We start from the raw sequence: 12,705 nt of genomic DNA, 5'->3' as shown, positions 1-12,705 counted from the left end.
AAGTCTTGCTTATATTTTCAGCTTTTTTTTTGGTGCGTTTGTGCTGTACCTTGCAGATGACCCAGCAGTTCAATCTCAGAAACCCATGAACTCCAGTAGCAAATCCCACAGTGTGTATTTTCAGATCAAGGTCATTTGACTGTTGTAGGCTGAAGGTCCATAAATCAAATGTTTCTGCCCAGAACATTTCACCACGACATAATCTCCACTGATACCCAGATCTCTACTAACTTACTGGAAAGACAGGCACAAAAACTTCTTTAATGGCCCTTCCTCTAAGTGTTTTCAGGGAAAGCCCATTTTAAGAAAACCTTGCAGGTGCAACTGGAATAGAACCATAGAACCAAACAGACAAGTTCATTGCAGCACCTTGCTTTAATCTTTGTATAGGTTAATAGAGAAGTCTCTTAAGGGTAAAAAGATAAAACATCCAAAACCCTGAAAGGAATACTCTCCTCTTACCTTCAAGAAAAAAAAAAAAAAAAAAAAAAAAAAAAAAAAAAAAAAGGCTCAATTTCCCCAGAAGGCAGTAAATACAAGTTCCCAAATTATGGTGCATCACATGGCTTGATTGATCTGAGGAGTTGCTCACGGATTAATCACAGTGTGGTCAGTCTAAGATTTCTGCTCTACCCGACAGCTTGGGGAGTAAATGGCTTTAGTACTTACTGTATGCAATAGCAAGACAAATCTGAGAGTAAAGACTTGATGCAAGAAGCATCACTCAATGCGCATTGCTATTTTCTTGATGGGATTGACTGACATCAAACTAATTTATATCAGCATTCACGGTTATATTTCCTTGCCCCCCTGGACATGGCAGCCCCAAAGCTCCCCATGGAAGAAGCAGGTTGTTCTGCTCTTATTAGTACAGGACTGTACGTTGCTGTACTTTGCTGGTGTGTGTTTGTGCTGATTTCTGCTTAAGCTAAGTGCAGGAGATGACATGCGAAGTTGATGATACTGAACAGAACACAACACACATGCACCCGAGCAAGTCCCAAACCTGGTTCCTGCGTTATGTGAGATGCATAGCTCTCTCTCACTCCCTTAAACCACAAGGCCAACACTGGCTGGTAAATAGCTGCATTATCATTTCTAATTTCTGCTGATGAGGACATCAGCAAAAATCTGGGGGAGCCTGGATAGCGTAAAGTTTTCCAGGAGCTGTAGCCACCTCCAAAAGGAATAAGCTTTGGAAAAATACCCTGGAAGGCTTTCCCTTTCCAGAATTGTTGCTGGTTAGAGCAGCGCTTTTGCTCCACTGTGCAAACTCCTAGCCGCAGCGGAGGGCTGCCCTGGTGCCTGCAAGGGGCTCAGCTCTGATGCCAGACCACTGCAAGCTATGCCGATCTGGGCCCGCACACAACCAGGCGACGCAACACGGTAGGCCAGCGTCAGCATTTCTTTTACCACAGCTCTACCAATACACACACCCTGCCAGGGAGCAGAGCCTGAAAGTTTATATCACTGTAGTGTTTTAGTGCAAATGTGATAAGCAGCTTAATGACTAACAGGGGAAGGCTGCAACACTTGTGATAGGCGGGGGAAGAATACTTGACTTCCCAATTGCTAAGAGCTGGAGATCATTTCCAGGGAACACTGGCTTAGCTCAGACACAGAATAAACACTAACCAATGCAGAGCTATCAGTGATGCCTGCATTTACCCGAGGGGAACCTGCTCAGAAAAACATACTAACTGGCCACACCTCCAAATGCATCTTCTTAAAGGGTGCATTAAACCAGTCTGAAGAAGATAACCCATCTTCCTCACTGTGATACAGATCACCTTCAGTCCTCCAAGAACTGTCAGCCACCTCCTGAGCATCAAGCACATCCTCCACCTGCTTAGGGCTGTTCCTCCCTCCCCCAAACACCATCACTCAGGACATTCCTAATTCTCATGCCAAGGTGCCAAGCTGTCACTAAACCACCCACGTGAAAGAAGAGGAGGCTGTAAGAGCCCTTGCCCCCTTCAGCAGCATGAACAGGAAATGCTGCAGGGGTTTCCACCACCATCATTTCACTGACCATTTCAGTGCTAAGCGAGTGCCCTTCTAGCAGCATAGGACAGACATGGATGCACTTGCACTAGTTCACCCTGAATAACCTGGCTGCAGATGGAGAAGAAGGACCTGCCAAAGATTTCCAAGCTAAAACAGCAAAAAGGCATGAGGGCTGGGACAACACGGACTCACCTCTCTATCTAGAAGATGCCCAGAACCGGCAGGTATAGACAAAAGAGGAAGGCTAAGATTTATTATCCTTAATCTGAAGGCTGTCAGAGGTTTAGACAGACTTTTGAAAAGTATCAGACAGACTTGCTGGTGTGGAGAGGAACTGCAAGCTCTCGTGGTGGACATTGTTACGTAAGGACTAGAGGCAGAAGGATGACCTGAAGTTCTCATACAACTCCTTGGATGTTTCCTTAATTCTAATCATAAATATTTTACTTCTGTAATAGCTGTAGAAAAAAGAGTCTATTCCTAATTTAAATTTTCAACTTGTTATGTAACATTTCTGGAGAACAAAGCCATTGCAAGCCTCTGCATAGTCTGAAAGAAACCCCAGAAACTTTAACCAAAACATGTTTAAGTACATGGGGCTATTTTCATTCCCAGGACAATCTATCAACACTCACTTCTGACTTATGTCTTTAACAGGAAGCATCACTTTGCAGTTAAAGAGCACTTAAAACCCAACCATAATGAATAACGATGTTAACACTGTAGAAATGCGAAGCAAAATGCCTCTGTGCAGTGCATCCAAACACCACCAGTGTTTTTGCCCCTGCTGAGGTAGATTCATGTAGGGCCACACACGAGCAACAGAGAGGTTGTAATATTCCCGGACTAGGTACAAACAGACTTTCTTTCCATTGCCATTTTTCTCACCCTCCAGGAGGTGCAGGCTTCCTAGAGCAGAATTTCTCCAACTTTTATCTCAAAAAACCATCCCACTTTCTGAAATAGGTCTATGGACTGATTGTGCCATTGTTTTTTCACATTCCGGAAAAAGGATAAATAAAGTACTCATCATTTAGAGAAACAATATTTTGTTGTTTTAAAGAAATCTTACTAGCACACAAAAAATTTAGTTTTAAAACATTTGTGTCCCTCTCTGCCTGCCTCAGGTCTTAACATGTCAGGACTGACACTTCATCATGCCTGTATGCAGGCAGCAACTCATATTAACAATTGCAAGATTACATGCAAGTTTCTTGGGGGTGTTCTGGTTTAGTTTTTAATTGCTTCTGCTTTGCAGCTCATCTTTTGATGTCTTATGAACCACTAGCGGCACTAGTGCCACAAGTTGCGCAACACAGTCCTTAAAACACCGATAAATCTTTTGATCCTTCAACAAGGTGAAAGAAAGCAAACACCAGGAATCCCCCTTGCCAGTCTCTTTCCTAACCAGCCACTCCTCCCCTGACTGCCTCCTCATCACCACATGGCATGGCTCTGTACAATTGCTTAGATATATTACTGTGAAAATAAAACTGCTACACTCTTGACACAGTGATAACACATTATATATGACAGCACAACTTTGTGCTCTTAACTGCTAACCTTCCTTTTCAGATCATAATATTACATAAATCCTGTAACCACAATTTTAGGATACAAACTATCTGAGCAGGACCTTATCTCTACCTGTTTTGTGAACTGCTACATATATTTGAAGCACTGAATAAAATGGATTATATATATATAAAGTAGGAATAAAATAAGAACCTGGCACAAGAGTCTATCCTGACTCTGCATTATAGGTACAAGTAAACCAAGAAATTTTTTGGCGAATTACTGAGCTGGAACTATTCCTAGAGCTGCTCCAGGCTTCAAGTGTGTCCCAGAAAGAGGATTAGAATAGGATTTTCAGAAATGCCTGAAGAAATCTGATATTTATTGAGAACACTACCTTTAATCTTTATGAGCCTTTTCTTCTCACCTGAAAACTTCAGATAATAATTCTCTTATCTCACCAGCTAATCTTACAACAATTATTTCATACTTTATGAGCTAGTCTAAATCCACTTTGTACTCGAAATAGCTAAATCCTCATGATAGAGAAGGGAAAAGAAAACTATATTAATATCTAAATACACATCTGAGCTAAGGGTAATCCATGTGGGACAGAGAAAGTGAGTTGGAACGGTTTTTGCTTTTGAAAGCTTTTAAGAACTGCTAATTCAGAACGTTCCAGTTTGCTCCATCCAGAATTGTCCTGACTTATGCCCCAGTTGGGTTTCGGTGATTGCACATCTTTCCCTCAGCATGCTGACTTACGGACCAACGTTTCAGCTGCAGTGCTGGCCCCATGGAGCTCAGCAATAAACCTCTTACAGACTGTGGGAGGCAAGGATTTCCCTCTATCACACAGTTTTGCTAAAACATAATAGATTATCTTTATAGATTCCAGGGAAAGATTTGGCACTGAGAGGGAAATCTCTCAGTAATTTTTTCCTCAACTCTGACAACATTAGGTTGTGCACTGAAGCAAGTCATACGCGCTGACGTCCTCGAAGTTTGCACAAAAGTATCTCTACCTTTTTTCCCGTCTACTAGGCATATGCTTTCAGAGCACAATTTTTGCCACGGCACTTTCTAAACCATTGATCTGTCTGTATTTACTTCTTGTACAAGAATGAAAAAAACACGTCAAAGAATTGGGGCGAGAACAACCTTCCGCCCAGCTTACCTCGTAGAAGAGCCCTTCAGGAAACTGCTGAAAGCACTGGGCGCACACAAAGCACTGCTCGTGGTACAGTTCACCGTTGCTGTTGACAATTTTCTCTGCAGGTGCAAAGCCACCTCTACAGCGCTCACAGATGGCATTTGCAAGAGCATTTGCCATGTTGCTATCACAAAAAAAAAAAAAAAAAAAAAAGAAAAAGAAACAAAAAGAAAATTAGCCAAAACCTGCAAGCCTGCTGATTTTATTTCATCTCTTTTTTCCAAGGCCAACCAGTTCAGCCCAGTGCTAAGCTGCTCAGTGAAAGCTTCTCCAGGGACTTAATGACTTCTGGCACTCCCTTAGAAATAAAATGGCCATTTCCCCACTGCCTGTAACTCTTTAGAAATAAAAAAAAAAACTCACAACACAGTTTAATAACTGTTAATTTAAAAAACAATCAGAAATATCATTACAGATACATTCATAGGCATTTAATGAGGGGGAAAAACACGTGATTCAATGAAGCACTATAAAAACGAAGAAAAACACATGAGAATTATGGAAAACGGGCCAACGTTAGCAATAACTAACATCTTAGAATAATTTTCACACTGGAAAACATGAATGATAATATAAACGTTGAATAAAAGTTGAAAATCTTTAAAATAGCAACGTGAAAGCGTGTGAGGTATCTAGTCTAGCAGAAATTACTGAAAACCAGAGAAAGTAAACCATTACTCCTTACACAGGTTTTGCAGAGCTTAACATCATGTTACAAATTTAGCTTAGAGTCATGGGGCTTCGGGATGGTTCGTTAAGGTTAATCTTTGCGAGATCAGCTCCCTGCACCAGCTCGCTGGGTGCCAGTGTCAGCGCAGGGCCGCGGCGCAGGGTGGGACTCTGGGGCTGCGGTCCCGGGCTGGACCACTGCGACCCCATGCTTAGGCCAGCGCAAGGAGTCGTGGGACCCCACGCGAGATGCTGCGAATAGCCACCTTAGCTGCTTCTCGAAGGCATGTGGCTATAAAACGACAGGGTAGTATCTGCAAAATATTGGCGCGATTAGCCACTTCGATAGAATTAAGGCCACACTGGCAAGAGACAGTACTGCTATGTTACAGTTAATCAAGTATTTAGTACCAGGAAAAGGTTTACTCAAATTTTACATCACAGATATTTTCTTACTTATGCCCAGACTCTCAGAGCTATGCCTTTCCAAATCACCTCTCCGCCCCAACACCATTTGATAGCAGAGAGCAAATACAGGGCAATGGTGTAGGTTATACAATCTGGCTACAACTGACAAAACCAACAATTCAAACATATACCTGGAAGCTTATTAAACGATGACCGTTATTTTAAATGCACATATACACGTTCTCTGCCAAAATGTGTGCATATGCATAGGTCTATTTTGCGCACATTTTGGAACAGAGAGGAGAAATCATGATGCACCTGTAAACACAGAGGACTGTCCTGTGCAAGACGTCAAGCCCTTCCCTCCAAGGGGCTAAAACCTCTTGGCTCCCACTGGATCCAACAGCAATTGGATCAACTCTTTGTACAGCAGCAGAGTTAACAAACACATACCTATCACAAGGTTGAAAATAAATGTGCTTTATCTGTTTCTCACAATGTGTAACAGAAGAGCTGTACACAAGGTCACATTTGACCAGTTATTATTCGCTGTTTTCTTTTTCCTGTCCAGAGCCCTTTGCAGAAGGCGGCAGCAGTAACTGGTACCAAAATATTCACCACCCTCTCAGTGAGCCGAGTGGACAAATGTCCCAAATGAGGTCAGGCCGGAGATGTTCTGCGCCACACGTGATAACCCGCAAGCGTACTGGAAAACTGCACTGATGATATGTATGAGCAGTGGGTAACTAGAAAGCTAGCCAAAGCTCTCCCGGGATAGAGTGTGCTTTATGGGCAGGAGGAGGGGAAAGCTCAGTCACTTCATCCATCTTATCCATCAGTCTGAATGAACAGTAATCACAACTTAAATTGGGAAATCTTTCATTATCACTTCAACAGCACTTGAATACTAAGGATGTTAGACTTAACTTTTTTTTTAAGTGCTGTCAGCAAAGCAAAGCTATCCTTCTCAAAATGCAAAAATATTTGTTCACTTTAATTTGAAGCACATATACGTAAAAATACCAATCTACACGGTACTTCTGTTAGTAGTGATACAGATTATACATTTCCCCGTAGTAATAAGCAAATAATCTTAAATCAGAAGTCAGAGAGACTACACATCCCCAACCAGTATCCACTACTAATGAAAGTTTCTGACAGAAGCAGTGACTAAGCCTACAGCAACGGCTCCAGAATTAGTTGGCGATTACAACCGGCACCGTACCAAATGCAGAACAGTGGCGTAGGATGCTTTAGAGAGAAACTAACACAGTCTATACACTGCTCAGAGAACAAAAAGCACAGGTACGATACACAAATAATTTTACTGAAGTTACACTCTGAACAAAATTAACTTACAATTTTGCATAGAAGTCACAAAACTCTTTGTAAACTTTTATGTCACTGTGCCTACGTTGCAATCTGGACACCGCTTTCTCGCCTTCGTTTCCCGTGGCGCTGCGGGCATCGTGAGTGACCTTGCGTGGAGTCTCTTCATCCTCTGGGATCATGTACGGGCGAGCTCTGCTTTGGAAATCCATGTTGCTTTAAGTGCTTTCAAGAGCGTATATTCTCTAGGTTATGCTGCAAAGAAACTGTAGGCAGAAGTCAGCAAACCAGCGTGCTGGACTTCCCCCTTGTTCGCAGCGCAGCGATTCACTTTCGCAGCTTCGTGCCAGTTAGCCGGACCCGCTCGGCGCTCGGCTAGAGCTTCAAGTTAAGAGTTCGGCGGCGGCGGCGCGGCGCGAGCGCCAGGCTGTGATTTACGGAGAGGCACCGGGAGCCGAGCAATGCATTCCCTCTCCAGCCTGCAGCAGGAACTTGGGCGCTGCAAAGCGGCTGCGCTATCTCCTGCTGACAGAAGCAGCCCATGCAGGCGCAGGAGAGTTATTTTACAAGGAACCTATGTGGATGAATATGTTCACCACCAAACTTGTCCACAGGTACTTTCTTCTGAGGGCAGTGGAGGTGGATTCCAACAGTATTTCTTGGTGGGCAAGCCATCAATGTAAAGCATAATAAAATACTTCTGTCATGAGGTAAATACTGTTTTAATACTCTGGCATATTAATTACATCATTGCAAAAAAATGACCTTTTCTGCTCCACTTATATCTTCCATGTTAAATGTGCTGAATTTACCTATCGGTATCTTCTTCCCTGCCAGCACTTCAGAAAGGCTGTGGATACAGATGGATAGTTTGTTTCCATTTTGCTTAACAGGCCCTTAGCAGAACAGCCAGGTAAGCTCTAAGGGGCAAGTAAGTGAAGTAGGAAAAATGAGACTTGATTTTCATTGTGTATGCTGTGTTTAAAACACTCGTCTGTAACATAAAAACACTTTATACATCTGCAAGCTGAAGTAATTTATTATGGATATTAGGGAAGATTAGACCAGACATAAAGTCAATCACTCCTTCACGACAGAACGGCCTCGTAATGATTTTCATACTGCAATTATCTGATAGCTATACTCTATTTACAAAACTGCCATATGCTGCTTACTAAGGAAAGCATGACAAACTTCAGATTTGTAGCCATTAACCGCACTCTTTTAAACTCTACCAGCTTCAAGGGAAACACTTGTGGCAGACGTGGGACAGTCGGCTTCTAAGAACTTAAAACTTCAAACGAGAAGGGGCTTTGGGAAGCAGTCCTGAGCAACTGGGCTCTTGCGCTGAACTCACTCAACCTTGTTAGCAATCGATTGAACAGCAAAACCACATGCGCTTTGTGTTCATGAGACAAGGCTTCTTGGCATCCAAAGAATTTGCTAGCCTGAGCGGGAGCATGAGAAAGCGGAGGAGGACAGGAAGAAAAAGACTAGCGGGAACAAGTAGTGAAATTAGAAATGGGAATCATCAAAGGATATGGCAGAAATTCCCCTCAAGGCTACTAATTTTTAATATGTCTCTAGCATTGCAAAAATTATCATCCTTGAACCTAATGCAGAGGGTCTCTTCTGTGAACATTTTTGACCAAATCTCACCCCACTAACTGGCACAGTTTGCCTAGAAGTTTACCACGGAGCACATGCTACCCTCAGCACAGGCTCATGCTCGCACGTAGCTCTCTTCCTGCAAGCTGCCAGCACAGCCCTACAATTCTGCTGCCGCAAAGCACAAACAAATGGGCCAAATGTCTGCGAGGGGTCTGCTGGAGCAGACCCCTGGTCTAGAGGGACCTCTGCTTATATACCTGTCTGTAGGTCTGATGACCCAAGTCATGTTAGAGCTACTGGGAGCCACAAGTTGTAACAGGCTAAGGAGGCTGCACCCTCACCAGTTGCACAGCTTGGCTGGAGCTCAAGCCCTATTTTTATCTGTCTTGGAGCAAGTTCCAGATCAAGCAATGCTCAGGCCGTAGCTCTCGTCCACAGTGATGTTGCCAGGGCACAGCTGCAGGTAACGGTACTGGAAGAAAAGGTTCTGCATCTTCTGCAGCACCAGTGATGAAAATGAGCATTATTTGCTAGTGGACATGCAGACAAAATGACCCTTCTTCTCTTTCTCCATGCCAGATCCCAACATTTCCTGCCCGCGCTGGTAAATACTGAGCATTTGTGAGTATGAAAAAATCCAGAGTGACTTGCTGCAATGGGCTAACGATGCTGATTCAGCCAGGATTAGCATAGTTGCACTACGCCACTAAGGTAAGAAAACAGCAAGCCAGTCTGCCTCCATTCCCCTTATCTGTGACCATCTCCTCAATTGTTTTCTTGTGTATCTTGTCCCAGATTGCAGGAAATTCTCCTGAGAAGTTGCTGCAACAAATCAGATAGCCTTTAAGCATTTCTGACTTCATGTGGACTCCTCAGTCCTTGCAGCAACCTGAAATTCATAGGCTACAAAGGTAGATAGAAGCCATTTCTGGTTCCTTGTGTCTTCTGCTGGTCAATAGGAAAAAATCCACCCTGGTGCTTGCTTCTTCATTTCGCTACTGTGCAATCTTCTGTGTGGTTGTATTAAAGCAAGCAGTACAAGAAGTCATTGCAATAAGAAGTCCATCCACAAAGTCTGTTTTAATCTTCCTAGCTTTTATTAAGAAGCAATCATATGAGGCAATAAGTAGAAAAAATCTTGTTCTGAATGCCAACTGCCATTGCTCTCAGTGGAGATTACTCCCAATTCACATGATGTTAAGCAAGAAAGGAACTTGCCAGGAGTTTAAAAAGGGCCTTTCTGCTACAAATGAAAAAGAGTTCCCAGTGCAAAGGTTTGGTAATCCACAAACACAGAGCAGATGGCTGTCTTTCTCTTTTTTGTCACTTTGCTGGAAACTTGCTCCTAAGATCTAAAATTGGCTGTCCAAAAAATATATTGTATTTTCATTAGGGAATTCTAGGTTACCATGAGGTGAAGTAGTCCACAGGGAGCGAGAAGTGTGTGGGGGTTTATTGATTTGCAGCAGCAGCAGCTTCCCAAGGGTATTCCCCAGGATCTGGGACAAAATCTACAAGCCAGCTGCTAAGGAAACAGTCAGTGATATGGAATGAAGAAAAGGGAGAAGTTTAGCATCTAACTGGAAAAGGTAAGGAGGATGGAGGAAGACAGAGACACCACTCCTAGCACTCTGCATATCTTATCAGGAGTCCAAGCGGAAAGCTGGGAAAGAGATTAAAAAAAAAAAAAAAAAGAAGAGGAGGAGGAGCCTGGAGGAAGCCCGGCTTCTGCTGCAACGGAGAAAGGCTTTAAAAAAACCCAGCAACAATAACCACACGGCTTTATCATCTCCGACATGCAACCGGCCCCCGGCTCACGCACTGCTTTCCCTGGAGAGCTTTCAACCTTGCTTTGATCCTCATGAGCGACTGACGGGGACTCTTACAGAGAAGGCTGGGTGGCCAGCACCCCCCGCCGCACACCGCGCCTCCTTCCACAAATAGATGTGCGGAGCAGCCACGGCTCCAAACAAGGTGCTTGGCAATCACAGCTGCTGCTTGGCAACCTACTTGTACGACCGTGAAATAACGTTGCCCGCTGGAGCACAACTTGCTGCGTCACCGGTGGTTTCAAGAGACTTGTGTGCATCCTCGCTTTGGGCAGATGGGAATGAAAAATTACAAGGCATTCCTCCACTTCCCACGTATGTAAAGGATGATTTCATTTTAATTATATTTAACAGCTGATGCTGTGCAGTGTCTCTTGTGTGCAAAATACAGAAGAAGTAGAATAAAAGTTTGCCCAAAAAATATACACAACTGAAGCACCAGCACTAACTCCTGCACCAACGTTTTAAAGTGCTAGCTGATCTTTTATGTCTTTTTTACTAAAATTAAAAACACTCTTGAGTTTCAATTGCATCAATTGTTGGTCCTGTAAGCAATAACAAATTTCCTACATTAAATTCTTCTCTTAAGGTAAAAGGAAGGTATAAATCTTTTCTATGAATAAAATGTGCATTAATGGTAGGATTTGCACATGCGCACTGTCGTGCTCTAACTATTAAAAGAGATGCATCCTATTAAAAAGGATGGAAAACCATCTTGAAAACAACATTATAAAAACTAAGTGAATTCTGAGTGCCCGTGAAAGTTTCATGCTTTACTCTTGGCCTTAAAAAGCATGATGAAGCTCATGTAGTAGCAGTTTAAACAGGGCAAACAAAATACAACTCTAGCTGTTTCATATACTTCAATATGAACTTATTCTAGTATAAACACGTCCAAAAAATGCTTTGGTCTCCGCAAACAGAGAAAGTTCACATTCCATCTCTTCATGAGGAAATGAATATAACGGGAATAAACAGGTAAGCAGCACTTTCCTGCACAACTCTATCAGTCACAAAAGCACAGTGAAAATCAGTCTCTAACAGAATTTGTAAAAACGGAGAATAACATTTGAACTTACAGTACTACTACAGTACTGTAAGAAATATTTAAAAAAAAAATCATTTTTTTTCCTGCTGGTTATAAACATTACCAAAGCCATACTTGGTGTAAAATGAGAAATGTTTTTTTTTTTCCTATGTACAGCTTTTTGATCCTTTTTAAACTGATAACTCTTTCCCCTGCACACTATTTTTTTTGAATCTTATACAAACAAGAATAAAAACAAAAAGACACAGCATATTTCAATAGCTCACAGGTGCTCTAATAAATTTGTGTTACATGAGACACAGTATGCTATCAGTTATTCTTAAAACTGTTTTCTGTGTAGTTGACTGTACGTATATTTTACTATGGCAAATATGCTGTATCCAAATTCTTCCAACTCAATAAACTTTGAAGAATTTAAAGATGCATGTACATGAATGCATTTCATTTAAGAGCTTTAAGACCTTTTTAAGACTTTTTCTAATTTAAGAATAGTAAGAAGGTCAGATACTGAATACTAGGGACTACACATCCAGTATTTCTAAGAAACTCACCTTAAAAAGAAAAACCCTTTCAAGAATGGGTAAAATCCTATCAGGCTCACCAAACTCAAAAGCACCTTTCTGTTTGGTCATATACACCAAGAACTTCACAACATCAAGTCCAACCAGCTCAAAAATCTGAAAGTGTTTGGGCATAATAATATTGATACTGGGGGAGGAGGGAAAGGAAAGTCAAGTGAAGGACAACCAAGCATGATTAGGCAACTGCAAGCAACTATGTTAGAGTGGGTAAAGATATCATGTGTCAGTCAATGAGGTATTAACAATCAGCTATATATGTGCTCCTCATCCATTGCTTAAGGAACAAATTTGAAATCCAAATATATTTTTAAAATATGAGGTTGATCTTTGTATTTTTCTAGCATTTCAAATCCTATGAAAATAATGCTGTGCTACTGTATTTCTCTACAGAATAACAATCCCATAGCACCAGTATTAAATACATATCATCTGTCATTAAAATCACCAAAAATACTTTATTGAATCCTTAGTGTAAAGGCAAATGTTAACCTTGCT

General features: G+C 42.0%; 1 protein-coding gene across 4 annotated transcripts in view; it reads right to left on the bottom strand.

Annotated features, from left to right (window-relative positions):
• Positions 1-12,705, bottom strand: part of LIMS1 (LIM zinc finger domain containing 1) — a 75,689-nt gene that overhangs the window by 13,426 nt on the left and 49,558 nt on the right. For 3 of the 4 annotated variants that reach the window (XM_062601649.1, XM_062601647.1, XM_062601648.1), the window contains exons 1-2: positions 7,172-7,476; positions 4,700-4,859 (exon numbers count right to left, since the gene is read on the bottom strand). In XM_062601649.1, coding sequence (XP_062457633.1) covers positions 4,700-4,859; positions 7,172-7,353 — 342 coding nt within the window. In that variant the 5' untranslated portion in view covers positions 7,354-7,476. Of the gene's footprint in view, positions 1-4,699; positions 4,860-7,171; positions 7,477-12,705 lie in introns of those variants that run through there. The other variant, XM_062601650.1, reaches the window with a different exon arrangement.

Source organism: Rhea pennata, chromosome 1 (genome assembly GCF_028389875.1).
Source record: "Rhea pennata isolate bPtePen1 chromosome 1, bPtePen1.pri, whole genome shotgun sequence".
NCBI lineage: Eukaryota > Metazoa > Chordata > Aves > Rheiformes > Rheidae > Rhea > Rhea pennata.
Note: the sequence above shows the minus strand (reverse complement) of the source record. Positions and strands in the feature narration are given on the sequence as shown.